Source organism: Pagrus pagrus (assembly GCF_965226575.1).
Source record: "Pagrus pagrus genome assembly, chromosome: 1".
Lineage (NCBI taxonomy): Eukaryota > Metazoa > Chordata > Actinopteri > Spariformes > Sparidae > Pagrus > Pagrus pagrus.
In genome coordinates, this window is record NC_140185.1 from 23,109,223 (window position 1) to 23,124,792 (window position 15,570).

At 40.3% G+C, this 15,570-nt stretch overlaps 1 protein-coding gene across 5 annotated transcripts in view; it reads right to left on the minus strand.

Moving 5' to 3' along the window:
• tead1b (TEA domain family member 1b) overlaps nucleotides 1-15,570 on the minus strand; it is a 52,416-nt gene that overhangs the window by 27,517 nt on the left and 9,329 nt on the right. For all 5 annotated transcript variants that reach the window (XM_084348781.1, XM_084348779.1, XM_084348778.1 and 2 more), the window contains exon 3: nucleotides 10,476-10,728. In XM_084348781.1, coding sequence (XP_084204907.1) covers nucleotides 10,476-10,632 — 157 coding nt within the window. In that variant the 5' untranslated portion in view covers nucleotides 10,633-10,728. The remainder of the gene's footprint in view (nucleotides 1-10,475; nucleotides 10,729-15,570) is intronic.

The following is a 15,570-nucleotide window of genomic DNA, read 5'->3' on the forward strand; positions in this document are numbered from 1 at the left end:
GCGTCCCATGCGTGACGCCACAATGATCACAAACACTAAAGCTATTCTCTGAGACACAATAGAAATCCCTCCTCCTCACACTCAAACTCACACACACACACACACACACACACCATCCGAATGCCTGTGGGCGAGAACGGAAAAGTTCAAGCCCATATATCATTTAATTGGCTCTGCATTTATGCATCACATGTTGATTCAGTTCCTGTCATGTAACAACCAGGAGGTGTAACGTACACATAGGTACAATTTAATTTTCATTGTTGTAGCACGTACATTTTGTAAGTACAGTAATTTACTTTTAACTTATTAGACACTTATATGAATCAGTGAAAGGTGATTATGATGGTTATTTTAATCTGGCTTTAATGGTAATTGCAGCATAATCTAATTTACACATAGCAGTCTTTTTAATGTCTCATAAAATTCTCACAGGCTCTTTCAGTCCTGGCTTAACATGGTCAAGGGTGTTCCTCCCATAGCTACAGGAAACGACTCTATTCAGTCCTCATTTAGACAAGAAAGGCAGAGACTTAGAAAGCCTACAATTAAGAGCAGTTCATTCATAAAGCTTGAGAATTGTTTCACAGAAGATGGATAGAGGAAAGAAACAGAGTGCAGTTTTCTGTTTTATGTGAATATATTTATTTTTTACTTATTACAAAACAACACTTGCCATGAAAATTTTCTCTATTTAATGACCATGAAAGCACATCTTAGGGTTTTTGTTCTTTGCAATATGTGTTTCTATTTGATCTGAAGGCCACTGTCTTTTGGTGTAATAGTGCTTTACTGCTTTAATAATGCAGGAGTACATATTTCTTGTGAATAGAGAGCTCTCTAATTGTGTTACCTTTATCAGTACTAATACACAAAACAGTACTACAGAGCACACATCTGATCAGCTGCAATATCTGAGGATTCATTCACCAAGTCATTTTGTTTCACTGACCTACTTTCAATCCAATTTGATTTGGCACAAATTCCAGAGAATCAATTTAAGTTTGTCTGACGTATCAATTTGAGGAAGGTTACAGTCTCCTAGTCTATTGACACAAATTTGACGTTTTCATCTGCCGCATTTTTCAATTCTACAGTAAAGCTTAAGTTTCAGGGGAAATAGAAGTTACACTCTTTATGTACTGTATGACATGATTTACTCACTTAGTCTGTTCCCATTGCACTTTGTCACACTTTGTTTTGAAACGCCGACTTTTCCAACTCTGCCGAGCTTGAAACCTTCCGGCTGTCATTCAACTTTTCTTCAAGTTTCTGATATTTCAATTCAGGTCTTTTTATTTGCAAACTGAAAATGCGCATAAAAACAGGTCGATGGAAATGCACTTACTGTGACCTGCGACTCAGGGTTTAAAAAAATCCAGCCGTTGCAAAATTAAGTTCTCTATATAATGCAGTGTGCGAGCGTAATTAACAGCTCTTTAAAAATCCATTTTTTCTCTGGACACCAAAAGGAATCAATACTTAACTTCAAATGACCTTATTGAGCTGGATAAAAGGCTTTATTGCAGGGGCTGGGTCAGGAGCAGTTGAGCTAATGTGTTAGTTGAACAGTGGGGGATTAAAGGTGAGGTGTTCTCTCAAAATCTTACAAGACATCACAAAGCAGCAGGTCACTAACCTGAGCCTTCCTGGAGACACTGAGAGGATTACAGCAGCCAACCTCTGCTGAACTGTGCTTGTATTCAGACGGGGCTGAGGAGGCAAAGACAGCCCCTTTATCACTCAGCTGGTCCAGCCCATTCTATTTCCTCTCTCCATGCTCAAACGAGACCAGAGCTGAAACCCGCTAGTCCCAACTCTGTGCGATATACTCACAGGGGACCAATTTGCACAGGCAGCCCTTGTCTGAATCACTCTATCAATTAGGAGCCACTGTGTTTATCATCACATACATTATGGTAGAGGCTGGCCTGGTCATTGTGTTGAGGTGTGCCTCTCAGGAGAGGGGAAGGGATGAAATAAATGACCAGGGAGTGAAGCCACAGTTGGACAAGCTGCTGGACTAATCTGAAAGGACAGCTGTAATTATGAGTCTCCCGAGGAATTGGCTGTGTGGCGAGTCCAATGTGTGAACACGACGCTAACAGTCAGGAAGGTGCACTGCCACCCCACCCCCCCCACCCCACAACAAAGTAAGACACTGAGTCAAATCAATATTTTCAATCTCTCAGGATCAATTCAGCATCTGAGCACAAAGGAAGACGTGTTGGCTGCAACCAATATGTATAAATGAAAAGTCAAACTTTGTGGTTATGATGGGTTCTTGTATGTCACGTTCTTTTGTAATCGTGAGCTGAGGGAGTCTTGACTGCAAATTGTAATTGAATCCAAGTTTGGAAAGAGGCGAGGTCCCGAACAGCTAATGGGAATACTCCTCATAGTCACGACATAATAAACATGCACTTACTAGCACAGAGATAATTATAGGATTGGTCGTATATGATATTAGGATCAGACCATAACACAGCATTTAGTATGATAATTTCATGGCTGTGGCTACAGTCCTCCTTTGTTTCCAGGGATGCTGTTCAGTGTTGAGAGACCTTTCTCTATTGCACAAAAAGCAAAGGAAGAGATGACTGTCTCTGTTAGCAGTGGAGTGTCGTCCCTGCGCTCTGGATGAGAGAATAACACTGGCATTCAGATTCCATTCATATGTTGATTACACAAAATGGTCCCATCAGTATGAGATGATCTCATCAGAATAAAAGTGTTTCATCAATGGAATATGATGTAATCAGCATCAAACAGATGATTTCTAGAAGAGAGCACGGCGGTGACACTGCATCTTTAAGAAGCCCAGAGTCTCACTGTATTTTAGTCCAACAAAAGCAGCCAATTGGGAGCATGCAACCTGAAACCAGAAGCCCGCCTCGGAGGGCCTCACACAGACCTCAGAGCAGGGACACACCCCGTGTACTCCTGATTCAGACAGGCAGAGAGCCACAGCCTGCTATCCAACCATTCAGTGCAAACACTTCCACACAGGCTGACAGAAAACACACACACAATGATCATTTTGTCCAGATTCTTTCCAATGCAGTTTTGGAAATGCATGCAGTATAAAAAATACTAGGACCAAATTCTTAAAATATTGAAACTAAATCAAAAATGTTAATTTGTGCGACACATTTGCATTCAGCAGCATTTTCAGGCCGAGACCGTACACCAATTTCCCACAATCCCTGCCTCTGAAAGTCAACTCTGTTGTACGATCGAATCCTCTCCCTACGTCCATCTCATCACAGTCAGGTTAGCATCTGTGCTGCTTACACCTTGAGCCCCTCTATCAACACTGTTGACGGTGAGCAGCCCTGTGAGGCGTGAGACTGGAATCTCACACACGACTCACAACATGTCATGCTTGGTCACTGCAACATGGGCACGAGTTAGAGCTGAAATCTGCCCTCTGAACAGACTGCCATGAAATAATATGCACTTCAAAATCAATTCTGCTGCTCAGCAACAGGGGAGCTCTTAATGTAGATCCATTTTGGGGGCTGAGTCGCATTAATTGCACGTTCTCAGAGACACAGAAACACACAAGCTAAAGATATGAAGGAACAAGTATGGTGAAATCAAGAGATCCCACATTATTTATTATCTCTTTGTTTTTTCTTTTTTTTTTTTCAATATCCGACACCAATACAGATTATTAGTATCGAGAAGACGTGAGTGATACATTTTTGAGGCAAATACTGTACTTTTTACTCCGCTTATAATGTATTATTATAGATTAAGCTACCCAGCAGTACATAAAGTAGTTAGTATTAATTAATATATAATTACAATGAGCTCCACCTTCACGAGCTTCATCACATGAATGCATCAATAATTATAATCCCGTATAAAATTAATGCTAATACTTTTGTTTTTACACTGTGGTATTGCTACTTTTAGTGAAGTAAAGGATCTTATTTTAAGCATATATTTAATTATATGACATGAAAGACAATTTTTCATCATCTTGAAAAAAAAAAAAAGACTTGCAGGGAGCAACCAGCAGCATTACTTATAGAGTAACTTAAATTGAAATACATTAATCCTCAAAATAGCCCCCCAAAGTTTTATAAAATGAATAAAGTAAATAAAAACTAGTAAAACTTTGTATTAATATTTGAGTCCATCTCTCAGAGTCCCTGTCCTCAATCAGTTATCCCATCCAGCAGCAGGTTGTGGTGCAGAAAGCAGGGTTGCCTTTTTCTCCGTCTGTGGCACAGTCACCTTCACTGTTCATTACCACACATTGTGGACTATAGAGAGGCAGCTACTTTAGAGCAAAAATTCCAAATTTTTCAATTAATTTATTTTCCTGGCATCAGGATAAAAGAAATAAGGAGAAGGAGAATTGCAGAAATGTTGAATATCCTCGCCAATTTTCGCCTAGTATTTGACTTGCATGTGTGCAACTCATTTTCAGTGCAAAACAACTGGTGCGAAGGACCGTGAGATAAAGGTTTGTTGAGAGACACATGGAAAGACCACATAAAAACATATACTATTTGAATCACACAGCTGTTGTGTGTGCCCTTGAGTCTTGAATAATGCATCAGTCTAAATTAAAGAGTGTTTCACACGCCTGGAGAGACAGGAAAACAAACTAATAGGCCTTTTATACTTCATGTATGATGCTCTCTAGTGAACATGCTTTCAAATGATAAATCGATGTCACTGGTTAATCCCTGGAAGTAGTTTCTATATTGTCACTCACAGAGCGCAGAATTATATACATTACATTCACATTAGATAATCTCAGAAAAAATAAAATCAAGTTTCAGTTTCTGTTTAGTCTATATCTCTCGCTCACATTAACCAGATAGTTGATGATATAGATTCTGTATTAACATCAATAACATTAATCAAAATCACCACAATAGAAACACCTGTTGTGTAGTGTATATCATGTGTTTCACCCTGTTCCAGAGAAGAGCCGCAAAACCCATTCACATCAACCGTAGGCACATGTTTGTTCCTTGTTGCTCTGTTAGGTTAAAATAAGTCATCTCCATAGTGACCCGCGATGAATAAATAACCAGTTTGTCACAACCCTAAAATCTTGAATCCTAATACAAAATGACTTCTTCCCTCCCTCATCATACCTGCATCAATACTATTTACACTTTCGACAGTTTCTCCTTTTGAGGAAGACATAAAATAATTGGACTTTTTTCACTACCATGTGTGTGAAAACACGGTAGTCTAACACTGACAATGGCAGGGGAACAAATGAGGGATTATTCTGGAGGTGTGCGATGCCTCTCCTGCAATGAAGTTCCTCACACTCCATTCTGAGTGAATGTAGGTGACTCGGGGAGCCTGAGCTGATCCCAGAATTCCTCATTATCCGCCCAGCAGGGAGGATCAGGTCTGCTCGCTCTGTCTCAGAGCATGCTCGGCCCGATGAGACGAGCCTCGGAGGAGCACAGTGCTGGGCCATCGGGGGCAAGCCAGGTCTGCTCATTATATCTAACTCATCCTTGGCATCTCTGCAAACCAAGTGCCACTTAGTTCCCACAGGAGGGGTCTGGGCTGGATCACTGACGAGATGGCAGAGCAAACAGCAGAGTGGTAATAGGAAAAGCTTTACATCAAAAGACATGTGCGGACAGAGGCATAGTGTCCACCTACAGGGTGAATATCACAACATGAGGGGATATTTGGTGACAGTGATTCCTATCTTTAGGATAAATAACTGTAATTAATGCCATGATCTCTGCTACTGTTTATCAGAACCAGATGCATCTCATAAACATAATGACACAGCTATAAAAGGTACTTTCAAATTTCTTGAAAGGTGACTATGTCATACACTGGTGGCCTCGCCTTCACCAGCAAAAACAAGAAAAACACAACATGGGTGTGGTAAAGCCTACGAGAAGAGTACGTATTTACAAATCTATTTGTGAGTAAATTGAATAAAAATCAGTTCTTCCCTTTTTTGAACCGTAACTGAGAAAAATTCGCCAATGTCATTTAGCTTGCGGGGCAAGTGCAAATATATAACACAATGAATAAACATACAATTTGAGTGAGGCGTGTTGTTTCATTTATCAACTCTATTTCTGGGATAAATGAATGCAGCCTTGCACAGCAGGTGAATTATGCAAGTGCAGAGTCTTAGGCCTTTGGCTAGGGGCCAGTGCCCCCTATTTCCCTTTACTTTTTAAAATATTCTCTCAAGTAAACTCTGGGGCCATGGAAAGTGCCAGGTGATGAAGCCTATGCAGATGTGGTGTCTTCCATTGCCTCAGAGAATGGGCACAGTGCCAGCCAACGCAGGTCTCAGCATATCCACAACACTTCAGGTAAACACCACAATAAGCTAAGAAGCAGAAATTAGAAATTGTATTGTAGCGCAACACAGTTGCTATAGAGACTGTTGCTAATTAACTGCACTCTACCCCAGGATAACAAAGGGCTTAAGGGCACTCAGGGCGGCTCCTCCTGTGATGAGCTCTGTGTATGGAACACTATGCCATCCCCAGGGTCTCTCAACTACAAAATACCTGTCTCCTTGTAGCCAACTTTCATCTCAGATGCCACGAGAGGTTTTGTGTGGCATCTGTCTGCGGCTGTTAGAAACCCTACGGACCTGGATTACAGCCTCATATCAGCCTCACCACGGTTAGATGAACCCTTCCCCTCTTAAAAGACAAATCACTGGTTGTTTTAGACAAATCAATCCCTTGTAGCAGCATGGAGGACCACTTCAATGGTTACTTATCGTCTCTGATGGCATTCCAAAGAGTTAGCAAGGAGCACTCCTCAAAATACCATGAATACACATTCAGTTTAAGACGGCATCTTTTTTTTTAATAGCGGGCATGCAGCCAGGGTTTGGTTTCATTAAATATACTTCCAGTTAAGTTCTCTAAATAATGAAGCTGTCTTCATACGTCGCTTTTTTTCCATTTCTTTTAGGGCTACACAATTAACAAAAATGTTAATCTAATAAAAATCCAAATTGCAGAAGCTACGATCATTTTATAGAGCTCAAATGTGCGACAAAACAATGTTAAAGAAGTACTGTAGTACTGTAGAGATGCCCTGGCCTATAAATCTTGTCCTCTTGATGTGAGAAAACATTCTTTTGGTACAGACCCCAACAAATGTAACATCATCATGATTTTAATATTTTTTTCAGTGAACATGAAAATTGTGGATTCTGTGATGCAAAAATTAACATTCCCACGAATCGTGAATCATATCGCAAATCATTTTGATTTTTTTTTCCATATTGTGCAGCCCTAATTTCTTAAATCTCAATACAACCTAGACTCCTGCTCTCCATAGTAAACAGGATATGTGTGAGATTTGTATGGGTCAGACATGTGGCTCATACAGTATAAAGCCAAATACTGAAGTCTGTGACACTGAACATTTAAATACAAACATATATTTCCTACATTATAAATAAAGTAAATCTATTTTGCAAACAGATAGTGAACGCTCATTGTTACTATTACAATATTATGACTCTGTTGATCTGCATAATGCTGCATATTAACTACCTCAGTCAAAAGCCACACCAATGAGCATTTTTCAGGATTTGCTCATAAAAACTGTAAATATGATAGAAAATGTGGAAAATAACAGGGGGAAAGGACACAAAGTCACATTCCAAACGTTCCTCAAAAGTCTTTCAACACTGAGGAAATCAAACTGACCACTCCCTGCAGCTACAGCCTTATTGTCTTCAGAGTAGGGCTGGGTGATGTCTACCGAACTGGCATATGATGATGTATCCACAGTGGAACATAGCAATGGAGGATGAAATCCTTTTTTTGGGGGGGGAGGGGGTTACTTTCTGTTTCTATATACGAGATAGTTTGACCCTTCAGAGTTGCCGTAAGGCAGGAGTGACCAGCTCACCACTGTAGTCGCTTACCTTTCCAACAACCTACAGTGCTCACCCAGCTGAGGATATTCTGTCTGCGTCTGGCATTCATCCATGTGCAGCGTTTAAGAGTGTCTTTGTCTCTGCACCACATGCCCGTAACTTGTGTTTAGTCTCTGAATCTTAGAACAAAGTTAGCTGGCTAGCCATACTGAGGAATCTAAGCTAACAAAAAGCCAACGGCAGCTGCACATTTGAAAGAAACACACATACAGCAGCCCTCAGATAAGAAACGTCGTCGCCACCGATGTAACCAAACATCGAGAGTTCGCCTAAATTAATTGATTTAATGATAAAATAATCAAAATGGACAAGGAAATGTAGTCTGACCACCAACAACAACCTCTTTTTCCTACCTTAGAGAAAACAGTCCTTTGTTGTTTTGCTTTCAAATCAGGATGTCACAATGGTAGAGGGCTTAGCTGATGACTGTCAACCCTACTTCAGAGTGAATATGAGCATCAGCACTGAATGTCCTGATGCCTCTCAATGTCACCATTGCTAGAACTTAAATGACTATGTGACTGTGTGTACACATACACTGTAATACGCCATAACTCTAATCTAATTTTATATTTTACTCATATAATATATACTCATAATACTCACATAATAAAATGACTTAATCTACTCAAAATAAACCGTGGCTCCTTTTCTTTCTCCCAGGGAGACTCAAGGCACCTTTAATGCTTTCCAAGCTTTGGGGGATTGTCACAGTTCATGGCATGATGGGATTGGCACAGGGATGCAGCAACAGTTGCAGGGCTGATAAAGCAGCCATAGATCAGACTGATACCAATCTGTCTTGTGTTACAGAGTCCCAACAAACTCTGATATGTTGGGCGAGGGGATTGCATCCATAATTCTACCTTTAATCTTAAAAGAGAAAAACAAAAAATTTACATCCCCTGTCTTTCTACAGCTCTTTCCACAGACAGCCGCTGAACACAGTCAGTCAGCATAGTTTTTGCCACATGCAGCCGTGCACTAGATTTCCTGACTCTCGAACATGAAAGAAATTCATTTTACTAACGTGTCAAACTGTTCTGACTCACTAATGGTGGGAAAGACAGCACAAGGATACTACTACTGGTGAGACGATGTGTAACCAGACACAGAGCACATCTGGCAGGACCAAACTCTATTCAACACTGCAGTTGTCTCTTCAGCAGATTTTAAGGTGGATTTAAGACCGCAAAAACAAAGGATTTCTTTGCTTTTGTTATTGAGGTTTTGAATCTATCTGAAGTGACAGTCTTTTAAGGGTCTCGAGAAAGAAAACTTGAGCGCTTTTAGCACTGCTCATTTATAACTCCAGATAACCTGAATTGTCATGCTTTAATCCACAGCAGAGGGACAGCTTCTCTGGCAGCCTCGCTCTGTATGGGGACGAGGGAATTGGAGGAAGAGACAGCGGGGAGAGTCCTGTTGTCTGAGCCCACATCTTTGTAGTGGCAGCTGAGGGGTTTCACTGCAACTCCTAGAATTTACATTTTGTTTGGCCGGAGGGGTCACATGACAGCTGCAAGCGAATGCTCTGAGGGGCTTTCTGCTTTCACTTGACACTGACAGGCTGCGAGACAGTCCAACACCACAGAGAGAAAACATTCCCTCTTTCCATGACATCACCCAGCCAGGAATGGGGGGAAATGGAGGGAGGAGAGGGGGCACAGCTGGTGGCAGCCGCAGTACCATCTGCTACTGACTAATAGTTCATGCTGCTTTACTTATAAACTTGCACTTCTGTGAACCAGCGTCGTGGCTGTATGGTCAGCATCACAGAGCACATCACTGATAAATTTCAGGCGGACAGTCTTATAATATTACATTACTTGGCAGATCCTTGTATTGTACATTTTTTAAAATCTTTTTAAAGGAATAGTTTGTCATTTTGTACGCTTACTCAATTTTTTGCAACACCAATCTCATGTCTGTCAATTAAAAGGTCCCATATTCTGCTAATTTTCAGGTTCATACTTTTGTTTTGGGGTTCCACTAAACAATGTTTACATTATTTACTTTTCAGAAAACATTATTTTTCTGATACTGTCCATTGCTGTGGCACCTCTCTTCACTCTCTGTATGAACGCTGTGTGCCCCCCCCCCCCCCCCCCCCCGAAAAAGCCAAGTCTGTTCTGATTGGTCAGCTCTCACAGGCCTGAGCATTGTTTTTTTTTTACATCAGCTCTGCCAATTCTTTTGCAACAACAGCCTTGTTGGTTGAGGGAGGTGACGGTGTGACATCACAACCTTACGGAAGTCCTGATGCACAGTTTCTGAACTTGGTTTATTTGGAAATCTCCAAGATATCCCTTTTTGATACTTTATCAATATTTATAAAGCACCTAAATCTGCTTTATAAACATTTATCTATCTATTTATTAGTGAAATCTTAATTTCTACCATATGGAACATTTAAATATGAAACTACAGCCAGCAGTGAATTCATACAAACACCTCAGAGAAAAATTACAGGTTTCAAGGCAAGTTTTTGCCCATTTCTTGGCTGCACATGCACATGCACATGGCACTTGCACATACAAACATCTGTACTCACCATACATCTTTCCCTCATCAGAGAGGATGATCTTCCTGCGTCCACAAGGAGGATAGATGGCGAGGGCCTCCTGGAAGCTCTGTTCAATGTCAGGGCTCCACACCCCCTCTGCATCATTGTCTACAGGCTTGTCTGCAGAGTCACTCATCCTCTCCATGTCCTCGGCAGGGCTCTCGCTGCCGCTCCAGCTGCTGGGATCAATTGTGGCGGTTGGGCTCTCCAAGCTGAAGCCTGGAGCAGACTAGGGAGAGACCTGGAATTCCCAAATAAACAAACACAACGGTCACTCTCCACAACAGAGCGGCAGACATCTGCTTCCAAAACAACAACACAGTATACACAGTTTTAGGTGAGAGCACAATATGGGGCAGAAGTAGCCAAACAAGCTTGGACATTGCCAAGAATGTTGTTGATTTGATTTACAATGGATGTTATGGATTTAAACAATTTAACATTTTCATGGACTTGTGGTACTGCTTCAGACTATGGTGGGAAATAAAACCCATGACTAAGAGATGAGGGGAGTCCACAAAACACTCACAGGCTAAAAGAATTCATGATTACAAGGTGGTCCACTGGGTAAATTGTATATAGCCTACTCTGACTCAAGATTTGTATTTTGAAAATCATTTCTGTGCCCCTATTCAGCACCGTCAGTCACCAGTCAACCACAGACATTTGAGAGAGCAGACACTAAAGCCACACAGAGAAGCTTTTTTTAGGAAGAAAAAAGGTTGCAGACCTGTGGGCATCACAAGAAAACTAATGTTTACAAACGATGGCACAAACCAAGAACCAGCCTCCTCTGCTACCAAGCTGGTCACACAGCTGGAGATTCTCTCTCATCTCACCAGCAACTATTGACAAGACCAACAAGCTCCTGGGTGAATCTGCAGCTAATAAACTAAGGACTGGGTCATTATCCCGTGACGTCATTGGGAGCTGAATGGGTTTCATGTCCAGTAACATAAAACAGCAGCGCATATAATGGGAAAGGACTGTTACAGACTACAGCTTCATGAATGTACAGATGTGACCAATCGTGGCATTCATTGGGCACCAGCGAAGCATGGGTGTGTTACAATGATATTTAGCAGTGTTGTGGTCAGTATACACTTTGTGGCCTTAATGAATGGAAAGCATCCTGCACATAGTGGCATTAGCAGCCACAGTGATCGACCCAGCACTTCAACTTTGACGGTTAGGGTTTAGAGTTTATTAAAATGGTTGACTTACAAGAATTATTTTGTGTTGAGATGTGCAGTGTGAGAGCCGTATATCCTTTATCATGCTTATACTTGCAAGATTCACATGGCAGAGGTTTAACAGATGGATAAAGCCCAAAAATGGCAAGAAAAAATTGTTTTCAATTATCGGAATCAGTCTTTTTTTTGTCCAATTGCCAATAAAATAAATTAGTAATCTGAATCTGCAACTTAAATTACCAACTACATGTAGTGAAGTAAAAAGTACAATAGTTGCCTCAAAAATGGAGTCGAGTGGAAGTATAATGTAGCAGAAAGTTTAGCTACTCAAGTAAAGTATAAGTACAGCAAAAGTTTTACGTAATTATAATATCACTGTACTTCAGTTACATTCCATCACTGGTTATTCTCAATTTTGACACCAAGATTTTCTTTTGTACTTCACAGTACATCGGTTCCAAATAACGGTTAACGGTCTCCTTGATTACTAATAATTGTATTGCTCCTGAAAAAAAATATATTGGTCGAGCCCTACTGACATTGTCACTGGCCTTCATGCTGCTTTCTACTGTTTCCTGTTTTCTGATGCGTTCATAACATCAAAAGTGACATGCCAGAAAAACAGCAGAAAGGTGGACTCATCCATTGGCAATGAGAAAAGAGTATATTGACCTACTTTTACCTGAGTTTAAAAAACCTGCATAAAGACACTAATTTTGGTGTAAAAATGCATAATCTACACCGTCCTCTGTTTTACTTACAAGCAATCCAAACACATCAAAAGACTGAACTTCCAATATACAGAAATCTCAGAGTTTATGTCAACTATCAGACTGTTACTGTCTTTACCCTTAATTCACAATGAAAAATACTTTTCTCTGATGTTCTCAGGTTTCTTAATCTCTTCCCTCTTTTTAGACAACTGTTTCCTCCCTGAGCAAGACCCTATTCAAGCAGCACAAGCTGTCAGGAAGTGGGAATAGTAGCATATGTTTCTTCCAGCATGTCAGTTCATGAGGGGAAAAGGGGGGATGGGAGCAAGCTGTTGGGGAAAAAAACTCCCAGAGAGCAGAGAGAGCTTTTACTGAATTCCGTTTTTGTGTGCCGACTGCTGACACTGCAGAACGAACTCACAAACTGATGAGGGAGGGGAAAAAAATTCCCATTTCAACCACTAAAAGGCTGGGACTCTTTCTAGATGTGCTCCTCTCATCCCGACCAAATGATGAACTGTGCTGCTCGTAATCACTTCCAGCTTAGATTTTTACTGCAAGAAGAGGTTCAGAAGAAAATATATGTTTCTATAAAATGCCATGCCTATGTATAGATACTTTTCTTTGAAGTTGCTTCCAATATGTTCCAATTACGTTTTTTAATGTGTAGTCTACTAAAGCTGTCTTCTTTGATCCATAAATTGACAAACACTTTTTGTACGTCCGTCTGAACCACTTCACTGATTCTCTGTTTTGCTACATTATGATGTAGTTCATAAAGCAACATGCTGATCAGTCTTTAGTGACTTTGTTTCCATCACACCAGATTGATACTTACATACTGATGTTTCCCACCTATTTAGGTGCTTTCCTACAATGCCATGCCAGGAAGTTAATACTGTTACAGTAACATGCAATGAATTATTAAACCTCAATGCCACTTACTATCCTATCTGTCACTCATGTAAGGACAACATCAATATCAAGTAGCTATTGCTGACTAATGTGCCCCTTAAAATATGGACACGCTTTTATTTTTGCTCACGCAAGAACAGAACCTGATGTATTGGCTTATTGATTATTTGTACCTAGGGTTGCCACGGAGACAAAATTTTCATCACAACACCAGTCGTACCTAGTACACCGGCTTTTTACAAGAAAAGGCGCTCACAATCTGTAGAGCACAGTATTAATGTACAGTCAATGCATACATTTCCTACAGCTGCAGCTTCACATTAAAAGCATTTAATTGGTGAAACACAAGTTGCCATTTATTTTTAAGTAATCTAGTCACAGGAAATGCAATGTGTTCAATGAATTTAGCACTACTATCGTTAATCAAAATGTGTCTACAGAACAAAATATCTGTCATTTTCGGCATTTGTTGACAGCGGGTCACATTTAAATATGTCAGTGGTAGTTTTATTCAGTCTTTAGGGGTAATGGAACAAGAAGAAGCTGTTAGATGAAGAGCTGCAGGCAACAGGTTGCACACCTGTAACTTCTTAGTGAGGTAAACAACTCCTTTTCCCCAAATCAGAAATATTGCCATTGCTTTAACGATTTGACAACAAATCCTCAGCCATCATCTTGTCAGTCACCTCTCCTTACTCCCGTCACGTTACAAGTGAAACCTGACTCCTGCTACTCTGAACCACATCTCTACTGTTTGTCCCGCTGCTGCCTGGAGTATACACCTGCAGTAATTGTAGCATCCGTCGTCCAACGAAGTTATGGTTTTAAAACAGCAAAACGACAGTGGGGTGGTGGGCAAGTGATGTAATCGGTGACCGTGTAACACTGACAACGACTACCGCAACAAGACTATTACCACCCTTTTATGCAAATGTATTGCAGAGCATCTAGAGAGGGAAGAAAAGAAAGTAAATAATTTTGAAGTCTCTAGATCACCAAACATGGCTCAGATCACTCAGTAATACACCTCTACCCCAAAAATTACCCCGTATACAATATTTCTCAAGAGGTCTTTTCTCTAATATGTGATGAAATCTGTCTTCAGGTGCTGATTATCTGAGGAAAAACAAATCAACCAAAACAAATAGCACATCTAACCTGACAACACTGAATAAACTGACTTTCAAATTCCATCCCTCTACATGGGTAGAGACCAATGCAACAATTTTCCATTCATAAATAATTAATTGAAAGATTTGAGCATTAATTGTTATCAAATATTTGGTAACATGACATGTTAATCAAGTTAACATGATAACTTTGAATGATGATTAAAGCTATTCATTCAAACATTACATAGTAGTAAGTCATCAAGAATTGATGACTTACTACTATGTTTTGTTCATATTTGTAGGTCGAAGATGTTTTATTGTTTAGATAATCAGTGGAATTTGTATCCCACCCCAACTCTTCTTCCTCCATGTTTATACAATACCAGATTATTACCAGTATAATGTGGGATGTGGTGGAGTAGCGAAGAGGAAATGAGCGATTGTATTGAAGAAGGAAAAGGATGTAGGGTACAGTTATTCATGTGTGTGCAGTAAAGAGTGAGTGCACATGATTTTCTTTTTCATTTCAGTATCAGTAAACCTATAATCAACCTATATATTGATCTATTAAATTAATAATTTATCTATATCTTCTCAAATCAAATGGAGATGGGGTTTGTTGTATTGTCTTCATTCAAACGCAGATGAAATAATACAGGATTAAAGTCCCCAGAAAGGATTCTTTGCATCCAGTGACATCAATTGGATGCTTTCACCGTGTGCAACATGTGAATAACCTGGCAGAGTTTTGAACGAGGGCGGTCTCTTAGTGCCCTAGAATCTGTGGACTAATTACGTCCGTCAAAAGAAGGCATGAATGTCACCCACAGAAACACTTGTGACTTACAGATAATTGAATACTTCTGTCTTTGCAGGGTGTACACCATAGAAATGGTCTTATTTGTGTGGAGACGGCCTGCAATGCAATGAGTGAATGCGGTAGCTAAGCAGAGCAGTAGCTGTGACACGGCATTATGGGAAATTACACTTACTGTGAGATTACATAAACCACTCACCAAGCTGGAATCCAGCTCCTTAAATTAAGAGAACCCATTTCACCCATCAGACAGAGCAAGGTAATGAAATAGCAGATGAGAGGTCTCAAATGTAATTTTCCATGTGGAGTTCTTTTGTGCCGTTATCTCAGAGG